Source organism: Elaeis guineensis, chromosome 10, assembly GCF_000442705.2.
Source record: "Elaeis guineensis isolate ETL-2024a chromosome 10, EG11, whole genome shotgun sequence".
NCBI lineage: Eukaryota > Viridiplantae > Streptophyta > Magnoliopsida > Arecales > Arecaceae > Elaeis > Elaeis guineensis.
In genome coordinates this window covers 4,557,796-4,578,111 of record NC_026002.2, presented here as the reverse complement: position 1 = coordinate 4,578,111, position 20,316 = coordinate 4,557,796, and the positions used below count along the sequence as shown (strand labels likewise).

Sequence of the window (20,316 nt, the reverse complement as noted above, 5' to 3'; positions counted from 1 at the left end):
TCCTTCAAAAAAATTATGACATCTATTTTTTATTTTTGTTTAGTATCGGGTATCATAATTTTTATGAAGGAATATCATAATTTTTTAAGAAAGGACGTCATAATTTTGTTTCCGCATATATTCATCATCTTTTTTTCTCCATAGCGTATTATGATATTCTGAGAGTCATAATTCAGGCCATGAAGTATTGGTAGGAGGGATTAATACCTTCGATTTTTTATTTAGTACGGAGTGTCATAATTTTTTTGAAAGAATGTCATAATTTTTGTGAAGAGGTATCATAACCAAAGGACAAGGATATTTTCATCATATAAAATTTTTAAATAAAAAAGATGATCTGCAGATATTAAATGTACGTTAAAAGTGATGACTGTGTGAATCAATCGGATAAGATGTTGTGCTTCACGTCAGATTTTTTACACTATCCATGATGCACAAAAAATTTCTCTGAAATCCGGCTCGAAGTCGGTCTAATCCGATGGGCCGATCAGCCCGAGCCCGATTTCAGCCTCAGCCACGGCCTGTCCCAAAGCCCTACTTTTAGTATTCAAGCTTGCTAAGTTTTGGAGCGTGCTGGGGAGACTAGACGGTCACCTGGTCGGTGATCAGCTCTACGTAAAAGCCCCTTGGTTGCCGCTATTTATTCCCCGGTCATCTCCGTCCATTTCAACCGCCGGCAGCCGGTTCCTCGGTGGCAGACCGGGCAACCCGACCGCACGTGCTTCGCGCCAGGCTCGCTCACCCCACCTCCTCCTGTGCGTCCCGTAGTGCGGGAACTGCACCACCCCTTTATTATTTAATTTAATAACCCCCATCCATATATAATAATATTAAATACAAAAAAATAAAAAGAGAAGAAAAGAAAAAAAACCCAACAAAAGCCCCTCTTTATTGTTTAGTCCCCTGAGGAAGCCTTTGCACTCTCCCAAATCCACTCTCTCTCTCTCTCTCTGATCCATCCATCCTCCCAATCTCCTCTATGAGAATCCGGAGGAGACTTCCCCTCCCCCCCATCTCCTCTCCTCCTCCTCCTCCTCCTCAAATCCCAGATCCATCTCCCTTTCAACTCCAAACACCAAATAAAGGAGAGGAAACAAAAGAGAAGGGAGTTGGAGGAGGTGAAGGTGAAGGATTGCACCCAGTTGGGGATCTACCAATAGATTCCCATGGATGGGTGATGGATCCCAATAATAGGGATCCATCCACCTATGGCCCTCATCCAACTATAGGGAGGAGCAAACAAGGGAGCAACCCAACCTTGTTTCCTCCCACCCTCAGCCATGCCCAGGTAAACCCACTTCCCTTCCCCCTTCTTCTCAACTGCACTGCTCTTCTATTTCTCTCCATCCATCAGATCCCCTTCTTGCTTCTTCGTTCCTTTGTGGGTGCAATGTGGAGATTAGAGCACCTCATCTTGATCTTATGGGTGGGCTCTTGGGGCTTTGGTTTCAGGTCTTGAAGGAGGTCAAGGAGGAGGAGGAGGAGGAGGAGGAGATGGTGGATTCCAACAAGAGATGGAACACCCAAGTTAACAGTAACAAGAGGTAGGTAAAAAGATACTCAAAATTCCCCACTCTCTTTCCCTTTTGGAAGTAGCTCTTATCTCTCTCTCCCATTCCTTATGGTAAAAAAGAGGAAAAGCACCCCAAGTTTTTGTTAATAGCATGCATGTCAGCTTGACCCATCATAACATCCCACCATCCCATCCATGCACCCATCCATACACTTGCACACACATCTGCATCTCTAGCTATTAGTTGCTCTCACTACAAACGTGTGGTAGTCCATTGCACAAGAGTAAAGGGTTGTGGAGAGGGTGATAAGCTTTGGAGGAGACTGGAAATGTTCCTTGTGATGTGTTATGAGTTTAGTCCACTTTTGTTCCATTTCTGGGCATCTATTCACTTCCCCAGGATTGGGAGCAGCTCGAGTGCACTGCTCTCGGTGGAGGCGGCGCTCCTGCCAAAGAAGAGAGGAGGAGGAGAAGGAGACGATGATAACAGGAATATCGGATATGGGAGGCGACAAGAGAAGCCGGTGGGGAAAGAGAAGACACCGAAGTCAAAGGGAAGGGCCAAGGCTAGCAGTCAAGTGGAGAATAATTGCACTACTGTTCATGGTGGTGAGAACAAGAGAGATGATGTTGTGATGGTCAATGGGAATGTTGGATCTAATGGGAAGAAGAGGAGGAGCCCGGCGGTGCTGATGGAGGGTTCGAGGTGCAGCCGAGTAAATGGGAGGGGATGGCGGTGCTGCCAGCAGACGCTCGTAGGGTATTCCCTCTGCGAGCACCATCTGGGGAAGGGGAGGCTGAGGAGCATGAGCGGTGTGCGAGTCCAAGCCGGTAGTAGTAAGACCAAGAAGAGCACCGCCGAGGGGGGAGCGGATGGATTGGTAGCGTTATTATCTTCTTCACCACAAGAAGAGGAGAAGGTGGCGATCGACGTCAAGCCGTGCTCCGGAGTCGATAATGGAGAGGAAGAAATGGAGGAGGAGAAGCAGGTGAGGAAGAGGAGGAAGAAGATTGGAATGGTGAAGGCTCGAACCATCAGCAGTTTGCTCGACGAGACCAACCACTCATTGCAATCCACACCATCACCGTCACCACCACCGGCTCCGATACAATCGGTCAATGAGGGTGAGACCATTGTGTGAGATGGAGCAATTGGAACTACTCTACTAGTTCTTCCTTCTTACAGCAAGTTTGAAAACGGTGGAAAGTGGGTGATGGTGCATGGTATATATTCTGGTTCTAGACTTATGAGTGTGCTACATTTTATGTTGAATTTTTGGTTATTTGGTTCTTTTGGAGAGAAGAAGATGGATTGTAATGTGGCTTGTGAAAGGTAGTGTAGTTTAGTTGGCTTTGTTTCTTCCAAGCTCATTTTTCTACCTTCTTTCGCTGGATTTAGGTGAGAAAGCATGTTGCACTCCCTCTTTCTGTAATCCAGAAGACGGAGACATGGTCTTTGTTTGGTGCAAGTTTAGCCATCATTATTATTATGATTACTAGTTTTTCACTACTGTTAGTATTATCTCTATAGTAGTAGTAATATTAATATATTCTGGTGATAGCATGGTCTTGTGAGAAGGTCGTCATTTGTGAAGACTAAGGCATCTTTGTTAGCTGTAGGAGGTTGGTAATTTGGTGCAGAAAGGTGTGGGCTTGTGTTGCAGCGTTATCACCCTTTTTTTCCCTTTTTTTTTTTTTTTTTGTTGTTGTTGTTGTTTAGAAACTCTCTTTTTCCCCCTTTCTTTAGTTTGTGGGGGGGGTTGGCAGATGTTACCTTTTGTGGGCACCAATTTGGGTGGCCGCAACCTTACAATTGGGGCCTAATTCGTGTACAATTTTCTGAAATTTTTGGGTCCAGTTGCCATGGTGAGTTCATAGCCTTACCTTTTGTACCTTGTGGGGTCCAAAAATGGGCTAAAAATTGTAAAGTTTGGGTACCTTGTTTCTCACCGTATAGCAAGGTAACTTTTCTTGAAAGAGGAACATGATTCCTTAGAGTTTAAGACCTTGGACTTAATTTTTTAAAGTTATCTTTTTATAGATTAGACATCTTCAAGTGCGTCGGTTTGATTTGTTTATTACCAATATGGAGACTTCCCTTTGCGTTATTAGTTTAATTGTTTGTCAATTACCCATCTATTTATTTTTCAAATTATACTTTTTATGCCTTTTTTTGTAGAAGAACAGTGGGAGTAGCCCTTCTCAATTTAATCTCCTAAGTCTTAATAAAGACATTATATTTATGCGTTTACCAGTTTGATAAGCTGGTATATTTTCTTGAGTATCCATATTAGTAGTTTGTAGGTGATCAGATTAGTTATGTAAATTGCCAACCGCCGATATATGGTTATAATAGCTTTTTGAGGTGATCTCACTGCAATATTTTTGCTTTCTATCTTAAATTTATAAGTCAATTTGGAAAGTTCATAATTTGTCATCATACCAAAGTATTATGGTCATGGTTGGCCATATGATTATTGATGATTTATTATAATTATTCAAGTTTAACCGACCCTTCTCCTGCTTTTGATCATGTCAAACTAAATCCATAAACGGAAAATTCCATCATGCTGATTTATGGAGACTAAAACATGCTTTCGAGGAACTTAGTCGTGGAAAAATTCACTTCGATATATGGTTAGTAAGAAACCGCAATAAAATATACCAGAATTAAAGTTCGGACAAGCAGCACCTGGCAAGAACTCGATCTCTCTTAGATTTCTATACTTCATCCTTTGTAGGAGATTAGCAAATCCAAATTGATTCTTTCACTGGAAGAATGAAGGTTCTTGGGGAACAACATCTTCCATGGCAAATGGATAGATTTTTGCAGTAACTAGCTGAAATGATGACAAATTAATGAATTTGAGATTACAGTAGGTGTAAGATGGAAAGACAAAGATACATTGCTGATTGGCAAAATAGCACTGGTGGAGGGAGATGTCTCATTACTCTTAGCGGAATTGATGATGACTCTGGAATCTGACCTAACTCACCTTTACTGACATTAAGAACAACTAGGTGTATATATTTCAATTGCAAACTATGTCTGGACGGAGCAATAATGACACATAAAAAAGAAAAGGTGGGTATTGGTTGGGTTGGATAATCTTCCAGATTTATTATTATTTGAATATTATAGTCGACCACATAGCATACTCTCATATCTGATTAATTAAAGTCTGCAACTATAAAGTATGTCCTTAATAATATTTAATCAAATGAAGTTAATTTGTTCACATTATTGCACCCTCATGGAGGAAAAAAAATATAATCAGATAGAGTTCAGGGAGCTAGTCTTGTTACTAGATTGGGCTGGTATCCTATGGTTTAATAAGTCAGACTCATCAAACAGTTGCAAATTTGTGCATCCATGACCCACTAGATGGTGTTTGGTACATGAAAAAGCCATGGAATTCTTTAGTGTATGCTAGGAGCTCTAACTATGAGTTTATGATGCTTGAAAGGTACTGAGGTGGAATCTTGTGTGTACTATTATATACATATATATATATGTGGTTTTCTGGTTAACTGCATCAGTTCATCTTTTGAAAGATTCTCTTTCCATTTGATTCTTTAGTTAATCATTCGCGATTACTATGATTCTTTATGACAAGCCTTGCTTTCTTCTCTCTTCATCTTGGCTTGTCTAAGAGATCGATCCTGGAGTGTTGCTTAGATGCATTGACTTCATTTATATAATTTGTTAGAAATCTATGCGAGTTAGTGCTACATGCATGGACTCTAGATGGGATCTATCCATGATGAGATATTGGTCAATTCAGCGGGTATAGAAGGCCCCACATCATGAAGTGGAGATGACTTGGGACCCAACAGCCAGTGCCACTGTTCCTTTTCTTTTATCAATTGGTTATCTAGTTTAATTAATGGAAGATTTCCTTTTATCACGGTCATGGATTTTACATGGATATCCTAAAGGGTGGATATTATTGCTTTTTTTTTTTTAATAAAAACAATAAAGGGGCTCAGATTTGATGGATTATATTTCTTCTTCTTCTTTCATTGGTAGAAGAGGCATGTAGCTAGGTTGACTTTAGACATTGATCCCATAGATGGGATGATAAGGTTTCCAAAGTTAATTTATAGATTAAGCTAAATGACTTAAATTCCATCTACTATATATATATATAACATAAAAGTCTTGCATGGCTGTACTGATGTTGACCTTAAAAAGACCTTTCCTATATTATGTTTTAATACCAGCTGGTTTTAAGGTCTCTGTTCCACAAACATGTCTCCAGTCCCTCCATTCATACAGCCTCTTAGAAAAACCACAACCACAAACTTTTTTCTCATCTGCATCACAAATTCCTTGTGGATAAACTGTAGGTTTTGACACTTTCTTGAGTTATATTGCATGGGTATAGCAACCCAAATTACTACACAAAACACTAGTCAAAGCCATAATGTTGGAAAGCCATGCACATGACATGCCACATACCTTCTAAATAACCTCCTTTCCAAGCTACCATCAACATCTGATATGACCCTCTCTTTGATAACGGAAAAATAACGGATCAAAAATATTTCTTTTTTGTGTGCACTATGGACTTCTTCCTTCCGTTTGTGTGGTGGCAGATAGATAAGCTTTAGAAATTATACTTAAGCAAGGCCAGAGAGAGAGAGAGAGAGGGAGGGAGGTGGTCTATTTGGCGTGACAACTACTCGGGAAAAAAAGAGGAAGACCATCACGTAAGAAAAGATTCAAATATTGGTGTCCTCGTATACAACTTTTTTGCTTTGCCTTTGGTTTCTTTTAAGAAAAGACCATGCAGCTGATGGCGATTTCCAAATGCATGTATCCAATTTTGGCCCTGGCTATTTACGCCTATCCACTCCTCCACTCATATCTATTATGCTGCAACACCCGGGCCTACGCCCGGGGTGGACCACTTGCAAACCATGAAGTATGAACCAACCATTACTCCCCCCACATCTCCTCTGGTGCTGCCGCCCTAATAAGTGGTCTCAATTGTATGGGCAGTTAAGGAATAGAAAACATCTCTCCCTCTCATTCACATTCATATCGTAGGGAGAAATTCTTATGTAAATTTAGTCTAGCACGTGCCATATAAGACAAAGCTAATGAAACAAATACCATTTAGCATTTTGAACTTCAAACTTCTGTAATCGCTTCCGCATGCTGCTGCTCAACGATCTCAACACAGTTAATTGTTGAGATGGTTGTAGAAATTTTTAGTTCGAAATGCTAATGGAGTATATTTTTATTGGTTTTGTCTATGGCACACGTGCTAGATTAAGTCTATCCAAAATTTTTTTCATTGGAGAACAACTCAATGATTCAAAACTTAGGATTCGGGTTGTATCTTTCGCATGAAAGAGTGATTGATATATTCTTTTGCAACGTCGATTATTGGATTACGAACTCCTTCATTCATCCATCTTTACAGATTTCAAAGTGATCATTGTGCAGTCCAACGATGGATTTGTGTGAAGGAAGGTGAGTCCTTTTGCATAAAAAAATACAACCCATGCCCCAATTTGGGATTCATTCCAGTGATCATATCTCTCTGGTTAGCAAGTTTAGTTGCTACACTATTTAAAGTTATGACCGGATGTTTTGTAGTCAAACATTTCAACCAAGATTTTTTTTTTTTTGCAGCTACATGAAGATGGGCTTGTTAAATTCTTTCACTGTTCGACCCTATTAAACTTCATTCAAGTTTGTCCAAATAATTTTTCATGTGCGTGTCGACAAACTGGGTGGGATCTCATTTTGTAAGTTTGTGTTTCATATTCAACTCGGGCACAAATCCTATGTCATTGGTTAGTTTTTCTTGAATATTTGGTACTGCACTTCATTTCATATTTACAAATTACCTGTCGACTTGATGTTACCTCTCCAATTCCATCTAATTAGTCAAAAAATCCACTTCATTGAAATTAAACAAGAAATTTCTTGATAATTGCTTACGAAACTAATAATTGGTATTTAAGGAGCATGATTCTCATTTGGAGCTAGAAAAGTTTTAACTAATACTTGCCCAAGTTGGAATTGAGACGGCACGAAACTCAGCTTCCATGATCACTATCAATTCTATTTCGGCTCATAATTAAATAGAATTATCTTTTGTTGTAGACTTGATATTTCCTCGAGCACGCATATAGCATTTAAAAGCATTGCTTGTCCATAATCATCTTTAAGTTAACCTACCACTTAAGCCTCTCAAGTTAGAATTCTCAGAAAGAAAGGGAGTTTGGGAGAACGAAAAGTCATATTAATTCTACTCAAGTTTTTGCAATTTTACTGGGTGGTTTGGCTAATAAGACCTCTCTTTAATAGGCTCTTCTAGATGCAACGAATGAGACTTATTATATATTACTTCAGCCATTTTCATAAGAACATAGCAAGAGATGTTCACAAACCTCTTAACTTATGAGACTTCCCTAACAGCGAAGGTGTGCGCAAACATTGCACATATATATGGTTTGATTTATGACACTTCGGACCCTTTAACACAAGAATAAATATATACAAGATCTCAATCGATCATCCGCCGCCGCCGCTCGCTCATTGCACGCCGCAATTAATTATCCAGTTTCTCAACTCTCATCTAGGCCTTGCTCAATGATCAATATAAAAAAACCCTTTCTTTTCCTTTCCCTTTTTATCTTCTGGCTTCTGAACTACAATCAAAATGCTATATATACATATACATAACGAAAAAGATCACATTCATTTGGAATCACTATAATGAAATAGATCACAAGTCTCCACCAACTTATGGCAGGGAGTTGGTATGGTCAGATGCCCTCCCCTAGTTTCACGAGGCGTAATCATAGCAAGACATTGGACGTAGCCCATAAAAAAAAAAAAGAAGCCATCCCATCTAAACTCCAAGGGCACCTGAGTAAACTCCCATTTCTGTCGTACCATATTAGCTGGAAATAGATTTGTTTTTGGACGGGGAGGATAAGACGACACAAAGCTAGCGGCAACGTGAGCTCGAATATGGCCAAATGGATCATACGTAATACTCTCATGCTAACCGGCAGGAAGGGTCATATCCTCCCACTGGAAGTGTGTGTAAAATATTCGCATGGCCTTCACAAGCCATTTGCCACCCTTTATTTTATTGTCTCTCTCCCGAAAGCCACACTTTTGTAGAACCAGTAAAAGTGGACCTTTTTTTAATTTGTCGTCCAAGTTTTCAATATTAATTAAGCACTCATATGACAAGTATGTAGTAGTATGGGAAATTATCATCTTTTAGTATCGTTTTAGAGGTTGAAGGTACTTAAAATTAGAAAGAAAAGAAAAATGAGAGGCACTAAGCTCAAGAGTTGCATGAGAGAGTTTCGTGTAAAGCATTAGTATCAAACCTTTTAGTAGGTGATGAGTGATGAAAATGACTTTCAGAGATAGTAGATGCACTATGACACAAATTAAAATCATAAATATTCTTGAAGTGAACTAATCATAATTCGGTAGTTGGATGCAACATGCTGAACTCTATTTTGTGATAGTTGCTGCTCTCCTATCAATCCAAATTATGAAAATGACATGGGAAACTGCTCTTTACAATTCCATACACCAAGGTGGTGTTCAATTGCAGAATAAGCGAGTGAAGGGACATCTCTTGTACTATTAAAGGAATAGATCTATCCCATGAAATAGATCTATTCTGACATTAGTGTAGAAGATGGATAGAAAGAACAAAATACATCTAAGCACATTAAACTTTGCAATTGTTCGATTATTGCAAAGACTAAATCGTTCTTTCTTCTTCTTTTTGTGTGTGTGTGTGTGTGTGTTTACAGAATGGATAATGATAAAATGATAATTAAAGAAAATCAGGACAAGTCTATTCTCCCTATCACCATTTGGTGGAATAGACTTACACTGCATAAGGGAATATTCCTCGCCATTCCATGGAATCAAATTCCTTGTTGTTTGACAAGAACATGGGGGAGATATCCCATTTTGAAGGACATCTCCCTATTTATTTTGCACTCAAATACCACCATCATAAAGAATAAATAAATAAACAAAAATTATTACATATATATATATATATAAGGCAAGGTACAATTAGATTGAGCCTATGAGAAGCCTTTCAAGCGCGGGAATCATAACACTGCTATTAGATTACATAACAATGACTTTGTACAAGCTGGCGCCGCCATGAAATAGTTATCTAATGTTAGCACCGTACCACCGTGAGCTAATTCAGCAGTTGCTAATAGATCTTAGCGTGCCCTTGGCTGCTGGTGGAAGGTCATATCCTGGCCTAGAAAATTGCCTCATATGTCTCATTCTTTTATCTAAAGCCTCCTTCGATACCTTATCTTTAGTGAATTACGACATGTCACATCTGCTACAATATCAGACCATGAGCCCATCAAGTTCCCTTATAAAGCAGCTAGCAGCAAGAAAACTGATTGAAAAGTCTTTGACACAACAAAGTCCTCGTGTATGCATATTTTCAAGCAATATGGTCTTTCAAAGGAGATAAGGGAGAATATTTTGCTTTAATTGAGAAGGAAAAGGAGAAAATTTTCAGATTTTGAGGTCTCATGAATCTCTGGTCTCCACAATTAGGCATAGGTCACCCTTCAGCTGAGTGTTTTGAATTATGAATATAGTTTGTTTGGTGAATAAATCTTTTGAAATCATTAATGGGGAATATTTCTTTCGGTAGAATAATTTTGTGGTTTAGCACTTGATTGCATACAGAAAATGAAGCACCCCATAGAAGCCTTACCAAGATAGTTCATATAACCATGGTTCAATTTGTTGTCCAACAGGTGAAAGCTGATGAGCTAATGCGAATGAACACAGTATATTGGAATTAAAACAAGTTGTTTCCGATCCTCTCAAATACAAAATCTGTCCAGTCTTGTCTTGCTCACATGTGATGTTTGGGTGATTGACCATGATAGAATTGATGTGGGAGAGGGTCCAAACTATTGAGCAAGATTATCCATTGTGCCCTGCCATGGCCAAGACCCCAAATGACATGAGCCATTAGGCGACAAATGATGCGACCCGGGAATAATCACAATCACTTTGACTAATTTGCTTTGTTTAGGGTCCATGCAAATAGAAAACAAGCCAAGCTCAAACCACATTTTAATACTCGGCTTACAAACGGTTTGAGGTTGAATTAGTTCCCCCAAAATAAGTATGAGCTCATACTTAAGAATTGGCAGATTGAGCTGATTCATATGCCTCTCCTTGACAACCAGAGGTCAGGATTCAAAGTCTTAGATCGTGCACCGTAGACCTAGATAAATTATAATGTAGGAGAGCCTCTCTCTCTCTCTCTCTCTAGAAGTGAACCATGAGTTACCTATAGCTTCACCTTGTTGTCATTTTGCTTGGTACATCATCCACCAGTACCTCTGCGACATACTGTGGTCGAGAAAGTGTCAGAATGAGACTTAAAGAGACGGGAAGCATGACCCACGTAACAATCCCTATGCAAGTGCCTGTAGAAAACCTTCTTGTCAGTCATTATATTGCATTATGGGAGGGTAAGTGAGAATAAACACGAGTTAAGGGGATAGAATTTAATTTTGATTCAGATAATTTCCACTGAAACCTGCTCTGAGTGCTGCACCGATTCACCGTTGAGAGCTGTAGAAGGGCCTCAGACCTGATGAATCCAGTGAAAATTCTTTCAAGTTACCGGCAGCAAGAATGGTAATAAAGTGGATCATCTGATACAAAAGAACCATGAGCACCTGCAATAACTGAGTTCAGCTGTTCGCTAACCATCTCCTCTTAAAACTGTGCATAAAGCTGCCATTTTTCTGCCATGCTAGGCCACTAAAAGGAGTCCATTCATCCATCCACATGCTGGGCAGTCCATGCTAGCTTTTCATGTTCCTTTTATGCAATTAATGGCATACAACTTGCAATAGTTTAAATAGTACAACAGCAGTATATTAATTCACATTTGGAAGAAGATATGTTTAGGTGGGTTACCAAGAGAACATCAGTGCATCATAACATAACCTTGCTCATTGGTAATATGTATGCTCAGCTATCCTCTGCTTTGAAGAGAATTTATGCATTACATGCTATTTAAACCTTTTTAAGTAAAACAACTAACCAAAAGGCACCCACCCTCAGGGAAAACCATAAAACTAGAAAGAAGATAATTGATGCCTTCGAACTGTTGACGGATAGGATCTTTTGCCTGAACCAATAGCATGGTGTCACAAGTACAGTACAGGAGCTTATCATGATGCTGAATCTGATGAATATTGTCGCCAAACATGAGAATTAGAATGAGTAGATCCTTTGTTGGAACTCTCATTTCGCTTTAGACGTCTCTGCCTGTATCTCCAGGCTACTTGAATGCGGGTCGCAGCAATATTTCTCCAGTAGGGTGATTCATACCTATTATTTTGAGGGGAACAAGATGATCTTAATGCTTGAGTTTCAAAGAACTAAATTTATAGGGTTCTACAGAATTCTGATTACCAGACTAGCAGTACAATGTACCACAAAATCATGAATGGTGCTCTATAAATTAAAAGAAACTCCAGGCAATAAAAGCAGAAAATTGACACAAGGAAAATTTTTTATCTCAAGCACCTGAAGATAATTCTGAAAATTTTATCCTTGGTTATTTGTAATATTTCATCGGAAAAACATTATGGGACTGCACATAAAGTATTTGAGTTCTACATGATGTACTTATCAGCAAGCAATTAATAAAGAGAAGCAGCTCATAATGGATTAAGGAGGCTGAGAAAGAATGTAAAATTAACTATGGAGGTTAACTTGTATGGTATACGGAATCCATTCTTCCACAGCTATAAATTTCTAGCTCAAGTGTTGCATTGCTCTAGAATCTGATGGCCACTCTTGCAATCCTCATAGCACTTTCCGCCGTCACAAAGTAACTTTAGCTGCTAAAAGATATTTTATTGATTTCCTTTTACTAAGAGACTACTTTATAATATTCATTGACTTTTGGATTTTTAAACCATACCTTTTTTTTATTTGCAACATAAGAGCTATTTTGTATTAACATATAATGCTTGATTTTGACCAAGATCTTTTCCTAGCACGCTTGTACCCTACCTTCTCTAAAAGCCCCACTCCCGATTCAGTAAATTAGGTACATGACATATAAATGCCTTGCACCATGGTACATAAAAATGATAAGCTATTGCATGGGAAATGGTCAGTTATGGAATGGGCCAATACATAACTGTACATATCTATGTAGATTGGCAGACACATGTACTGTCTTGGCTACCATGCAGCACAGGTATATATGATTGACAATGATAGTGAACCAGCATATATGATTTTTGTGTATATAACAACCACATTGGTTACTTCAAAACTTAACAACCACATTGACTCAATTAATGGAATCCATGTTGCATTACATATTAGGTAGGTTGAAAGGATTATACCATGAAATCAATTTTTTTACTCTTTTGCAAAGACCTATTCTCAGCTTAGACACTAAAGTTCAGCATTGACATCAACTTGTCTGGAGAAAACTTCAAACCAGAAACCCTTAGGACTAGGCTTTCCAAACTTGGTCTTACTATTAAGAAAATATTATCTCAGAGAATGTTCTATAGTTAGAAAACCTAATTTCACAAACTGTACCTTGCTTCAATCAATTCCACCAAATGAAATTTCTACCAAAAAGAAAAAAGAATAATAGAATGAAAAAAAATGAGGGCCAGATTCATCATGAAGATATTTCTTCAACATTCATTGAATTAGGCAAGATTATACCTTCCAGAAGTATATAAAATAGATGTATGTATGGTAGGGCTGTCAAACAATAAGCTGTTTCTGAGCCAGCTTGTGCTCAGCTCAAAATTCAGCTTGCTTGATTTGCAAACGAGCCAAGCTAGAGGAAGGTTGAGCTTGTTCTATCTGGCTTGATTAAACCTTAAATAAGAGCATGTAAAATATCTGACACTACATTGCAATTATTTTTACTATTTTCTATATAAAAATTAATATTTATTATTGAATTAATATGATTACGAAAAACATGATGTATTTTCAAATATACAATTCAAATATAACCAGAATAATAGATCTCTTAAACAAACTGTTCACGAATAACTTGTGTTGGACCAAAATTAAATGAGCTAACTCGAGTTTTGCTTGATTACAAAATAAGTGAGGCTAGAGTTATTCCTGATTAGCTCAAGCTGGACTCGTTTATACCCCTCTCAATGAGATAAGGTTCATTGGTTATTCTAATTTCCAATATTTTTAAATTGCTTATTTCATTCAATTACCAAGATTGTCATCAGCATTTTAGTGAATTTCAAATGACTATAAAACTGACATCTATTGAGTTTCAAAAACACACAATACTAATCACGCATGACAAGATTTATGATGCAATTTGTGTTATGCAATATCAAAGACAATGGTGCGGATCATGCTTACCTAATTGCTCCTTGCACACGTGGGTGCCGCAGGAATCGGGAAAACAAGGTAGTGACTTCTTCCAAGTCAGCAGCTCGAAGTGCAAATGCCTCAACATTAGTCAGACACTTAACAGTCCTGTTTGAAAACAAGCGCTGTCCTGGGAACCTGATTCTGCCACCCTCTGCAAAAGGAAAAATTTTTGAACACATTTAGCATGTTAGAAGAAGACATGCAACGTGATACAACATGATTTTTTTTTTCCTTGGCTTTGTCCAAATAGCCAGCTCCTTGGCTTAGTTTATGAATTTTCTCTTTACACACCACTGACAGTAACTTGTTATCTGTTTGTTTTACCAATTAGAGACATAGATTACAGATGAATAACTGGCAGTTCTATATGAAAAAGAAAAATTGCCTTCTTCTGGTAATGTGTTAATCATCTATGCAAAACACTAAATATTTACATGAATTTCCGTAATATTATCCAAAAGTGTTCTGGGAAGCTGATCTAATGCCTTCGCAAAGACAAAACTAATCAAAAATAGTAACCAGCAAATCAAGCACTAACTAATATTGGACCTCTTAAATCTAGAATTGGGTTATATGCCTAGATAGGAATTTCTGAATGCCATGCAGTATTTGCCAATGGAGATTGGTGTAGAATTCATACCTCTATTCACCGAAGAGTGCTCAAGATACCATGTGAGGAGCTCCTCACCACATACATCTCCTTCTGATAAAGGAGCTATATTTCCATCTGTTCCAATGCTCTCCAATTTACCCCTCACTATGAAAACCATCTTTTCAACAGGACTGCCCTGATAAAGAATATCACTTCCTCTAATGTATAACTTTTGCCTTAATTTTTCACAAACAGCATCAAAGAGGGGCTCATCCATCAGGGAAAATATCCGAACCTGCAAATCAGCAAATCTTAGATTGTTAACAAAACTATGATATCAGAAACTAGAAGACTCAAAATTGCAACAATGGCATGAAGCCAGCATTTATATTTTGCTCGGTAATGTGCATAACTTTGTTCAACTGATCTTTTGCTTCAATTTGATCTTAGTCCACAGTTCATACCATTAATATCTTGTTAGAGTACTAGTATATGTAAATTGGGTCACCAATGCCAGAGATATTACCACGATATTATGTTTTTGGCATCTAAAAGCAGATCAGTAGAGTTCAGGCACTAGCCTGTGGTAGTGCATGAATGTTGCAGAATATACATGTTCATAATGATATAGAATTGCGTACCTCCATTCATATATGTGAGACCAGAAATGGATTGAATTATAATGGCAAGGATTGTTTTAGCATTTCTGAGTATAGGTCCATATGTGCACCCTTTAGTGTGATATGCTAATCATAGGGCGTGTTATGTGCATCCTTTAGCATGATATGCTAATCATAGGGTGTGTTTGCCACTGATTGTCTGAAGCTTCATGTTGTAATAAGTTTAGGAGCTAAATCTTTCACTTGTTTGTCTAGTTTTGTGTGACAAGCATTTATAAGAATCCAATAATCCCCAGGATATGGAAATGGCCCCAATCTCATCCTTGCATCAAATTCAGCAAGGATAATAAAATCTAATGAAGCAGCATTTTTCTATATTCTCTGCTTTACCCAAGAAAGAAGAAACACGTAACCAACATGGCAAACTCAAAGGAAAGAATCAACCTCATGGTGATCACTCACTTGTGATGTTAAATATGATGGCAGGAACAAATCCCAACTACAAGGTGTGATGTTAAATAAACCTAGTAAACATGTTATAGAAGAACAATACATTTTTAATTCTCAGCTGCACTAGACCATCCATTTCCATTTAATAATGGAAACTTAAATCATAATGACACCAAGGAAGAATATAGAACAAGTATAAATGATTTTTTTTTTTTAAAATGTGATATCTATATATGGACAGGAGTGAAAGAGCTCCTTATCCTAGAATTCAGAGAAATAGCAAAGGAAATAGGATAAAAATGTCACTCCTCTAACCAGAATCCACCGGTTTTCTTTGCTTAGTACTCTCTCTCAAGCATTAAAGAGAAACAAAAATAAAATAGGAGGAAAAAATGACCTTCATACCATTCGAACCTGAGCCTCTTCTTAATATGAGATAGCCTAAGCCAACCCAAATTGACAATTGTCCTAATTAGCAAAATTTGAAACAACCCACGCCCAAAATCTCTATACACAAGTCCATCAAATATATACCTCATTCCAACAATCCCATTCTAATAAGCCTCCTCTCTAGGGGTGTACTTGGGGTTAGTTCAGGTTCCCATCACTCTAGCCTAAACCAACCAATGAAACATGCACATAATCAGAGTTGACCGAACAATTAACTTGCCTAGCAAAATTCAAACTCAACATAAGTCCCAAATTTGAACCCAAATATGGTAAAAGCATTGAATTAGGGTGCGTTGGGTGGAGGCTGACTCTAGGAGTGTTATCAAGTCAGGTCAGGTCCAGGTATCACCTACCCCAGATCAGACTTGTTGGGAGGTTTTGTCATACATTTGAATCCATATCTTATACGTTTAGGATCGACTCAACTAAAGATTGAGTTCAAGTTAGACATGGTTTGGTCAGGTTGCCCAACTATATTCTCACATGCATCTCCCTATCCAAAACTCAAAGAGAAGTCAAAGAAGATAGGCAAAAAAAAAATTGTCTTCCAACTCAAAACTGTCCCCTTCTATCTTTGCTTAAAAATAACTATTAAAAACCCAAATAAAAACCAAAAAGAAGGAAGAAAAATCATCCTTCCTCCAATTTGAACAGGAGCCTCTCCTTCATATTGAATTGACTGGAGCATATTTGGGTTATCCCCAATCTGATCTGATTTGACAATCAACCTGATCAACGAAATTTTGAATGCAACTAGAGTAAAAATCTCTATGCATAAGCCTATTAAATGTATGGTACAACCTAACACACAAAATTCCTAATCTCCATCGGACATGAATAATTATGAACCCGATTAAAATCTGAAACCCCAATATGCATCCAAAATTTTTATATAAGCCTATTGCACATATAGGAGATTACTACCCTTAAAAAAAAATGGAGAAAAGAAATCTTCCTATTCCAAAATTTAGAAAAAGATAAAAAATGTAAATGAAAAAAAATGAATTCCTCCAACTCAAACTTGATGCCATCCTTACTGAACCAAGAAAATATGAAACCTAGCTAGGCTTGACCAAACAATTTATTTCTTCCACTCCTTATTCCTTTACATCCCTCTACTTCATGCCACACCAATCAATGATCAAGGATACATGATCTAACCACCCTAGATTTATTGATAATATCTTTTCTCACATTTTACTTTGAGACAATTAGTACTTATGATAATATTATATAATTTATTATTTTTTTTCACTTTTATTTTTGGTTTTCTATATATCGAATAACTCTGTTTCTAATTTTTTTTCATTATTTTTTATTTCTATATTTAACATTTCTTAATCCCCTAGCATAATGTGGTTTTTTTAGTTGCACTATGTCGACTTATATATGTGCTTAGCTTGCTCATGGTTCCATAGAAGATTTGCTGAGCTGGTACCAGAGGTTGTACTAGCTGATGACTGGAATGATACGGAATGGGTCTGTACTATATCGTTCTGGGGTATATTGAAAACATGGAAGAAAGGGTGAAAGGAAGGAGAGAGAGGAAGAGAGATGGAGGGAGAGGAAGGAGGAAGAGAGAGAAAGCATGCCAAAATCCAAGGAGGAGGGCCATTGTGGCCACAGGGAGATAGAGAGAGATATAGAGAAGAAGCGAATGAGAGAGAAACCCTAATCGAGAAGGAGATGGAGGGAGAGAACGACGGGAAGAGAGGGAGAGGGTGGGAGGGGGGGAGAGAAGGAGATGGTGAGATAGACTTGGGAGCAATGGCGATGATTGGTGAGAGTGAGACGAGCGCAGACAAGCAAGCGAACGAGCAAAGCTTGAGGCTCGAGAGGGCTTTCAAAGCCAAATAGAGGTATGACTTTATAAACCAAGACCGAACCAACCCAAGAGGCTGAATCGTTCCAAGCCGGCTTCGGTACTATTTAGTACAAGCCCAAAAGCCCAGTTCAGGCCAATTTGGCAATCCAAGGTTCCATGTTGGAAGAAATGAATTAATATATTATTATGATGTTGAGAGTTATCTCCCTCTACTTATTCTTAAAAAACAATGATAATTACTACTTACAGCAAAAAGGTGCCTGTGAAAACACTTTACCATTTGGTACAATCATAGACATCTTACAATTGAACTTCCACTCTCTCTGATATGTTTACTGTATTTGTTGTTTGTCAAGCAAGAAAAGTACAATTTTAATTATCATAGGCCACACATACATAGAAGATAAGAATTACCATCTCAAGATATTACAAATTTCCTCAAAGCAATTGCATTCGATGCCTAAACATTAAATTGTCCTATCATGACAATACATGTCAGACATATTAGAACAAGAACTAGTTATCGATAAAGGGACATAGACTTATTGCCATAACCATAAAAGGGTCAAATCTCATGTTTGGAAACTCACTTTATTGAGAAACTTAAAGAAATGACGTCGTATTTCCCTTTGTAGGTCCTCCGGTAGATTCTCTAGTAGCTGTTCTTCATTTACACCTCGAGTAGCTGCCCAACTAAACCTTTCTGCTTGTCTTACTTGCCTAAATCATCAGGTAATTTGGGTGAAATATCAGCACCAAAAATAAAACTTCAGCTATTAATAACAAGCACATGCAGAAAGTCATCAGATTTGAACAATAACAAGACACATAAAAGTAATAAACTAAATGCCTAAGATTCAATCCACGTAAATGATTATAAGGTCCGAATGATAATGCACTATGTTAACCAAATTACTTAGCCCAATTTAATTCATAAACAAGGTGGCTCAGATAAAATATAATATGATGTGGACTCAACATGAATAACTAAATAGATATTCCAATAGATATTTCCTATTTCAATCACTACTATAAAGTAATAAAGTTCTCAGAACAGTGACAACAAACTGTTATGATCCCCATACAGATTTATGCAATTAAGTTGGCTAAGTAGTTAGTTTTGGAAAACACTTAACAAATTGCAATGGTCACAGCATTATCGTAGTCAAGACATTTTTGATATACTACACTTTGCCTTGCTCATTATATAGGCACTTTCCAAGTCTACAGCAACTGGATGGGTCTCTCCCTCTTCGCATGATCATAGACAGAAAAACCAATAAGGAAGGTTTTCCTTCCCACTCATGACAAATTCCTCCCTCATGGAAAAGCTCATCAACCAGAAGATCAAAATAAAGAGTTGGTGCAAGGTCAAGATATAGACATAGAAGTTTCTTGAGATTAGGATGTGTATTTCTCATGAAATAAGACTTGCAGGTTAAGTACAATATATCTTTAATTTATTTGTAATCTTACAATCACTAGCATCTAATATTTTCCCCTGCTTACTATGATACTAAGATCAATTTATTGGTTGGAACCTTCATGTCAGAGCTTCGAATTAGCATTCTAGAAGAAAAACAATCTAGAAGATCACCATCAATTAAATGATCAGATTCAATCTCCTAGAGAATGTCTTAGGTGCTTTTGGAGTTCTCATCTTATCTAGCGGTCACTAGAACATAATTCATGCTCCAAGAGCACCAACTGATCAAAAGGTCCAAAACAAACAACTGTGACCAGGTCAGCCAAATTCAAGTTCAGGGTAATATCTACCCCAAGGTTCGTTGTGCTGGTACCACAACCCAGACTGGTAGCCAGTGGCACGATTCAGGATGCCCCTGTGCCGTTCCGTGTAAGGCCTAAACCGACATAGCAGAGAGGGTGGACGAAGAAGGAAAGAGATGGAGAGAGAGAGAGAGAGAGAGGTGAGGACGGAAGAAGAGGGAGAGGGAGAGAGAGCCTTCGAAAGCTATTAGAGGGCCACCGGAGGCCCACCGCACCTAATGGAGGGTCCGAGGAGGGGCTCCACCCTCCTCCCAATCAAATAGGGGATTTAACCCTTGTTTCATTTTTTTTTTTTATTTTGAAGATTTCAGGTGAATTGGGCAACAACATTGTCGATTTCACTTAACTATTTCTTTTTTTTTTTTTTGAAGATTTCGGGTGTGTTGCCCAAAATCTTTAAAATAAAAAATAAAATGAGAGACGAAGCCTCTGTTCGATCAAAAGTACGGAACCCCTCCTCCAGCCCTCCATCAGAAGCGGCAAGCCTCTGACGCCCTCTAAAGGCCCTCTCTCTCCTCTTCTCCCTCCACCCCACCTTTCTCTCCTTTCCTCTCTTCCTTCTCCCTCTCCTCCTTCACGGTTTCTTGTTTCGATTGCCGGAACCATCCTGGTCCGCTGACAGCACAGCTCAGTATGTCC

At 38.2% G+C, this 20,316-nt stretch overlaps 2 protein-coding genes across 2 annotated transcripts in view; one reads left to right on the top strand and one right to left on the bottom strand.

Annotated features, from left to right (window-relative positions):
- Positions 1-864: 864 nt before the first annotated feature.
- LOC140852136 (uncharacterized) lies at positions 865-3,020 on the top strand. The gene is made up of 3 exons (XM_073245069.1): positions 865-1,288; positions 1,453-1,544; positions 1,914-3,020. Exons 1-3 carry the CDS (start codon positions 980-982, stop codon positions 2,653-2,655), a joined length of 1,143 nt encoding a protein of 380 aa, XP_073101170.1. The 5' UTR covers positions 865-979; the 3' UTR covers positions 2,656-3,020.
- Positions 3,021-11,428: 8,408 nt separating this feature from the next.
- Positions 11,429-20,316, bottom strand: part of LOC105053134 (probable cyclic nucleotide-gated ion channel 20, chloroplastic) — a 49,745-nt gene continuing 40,857 nt past the window's right edge. Inside the window, exons 11-14 of the mRNA XM_010934182.3 lie at positions 18,480-18,609; positions 14,593-14,839; positions 13,941-14,103; positions 11,429-11,903 (exon numbers count right to left, since the gene is read on the bottom strand). Of these exons, the coding sequence (XP_010932484.1) occupies positions 11,744-11,903; positions 13,941-14,103; positions 14,593-14,839; positions 18,480-18,609 (700 nt within the window). The 3' untranslated portion in view covers positions 11,429-11,743. The remainder of the gene's footprint in view (positions 11,904-13,940; positions 14,104-14,592; positions 14,840-18,479; positions 18,610-20,316) is intronic.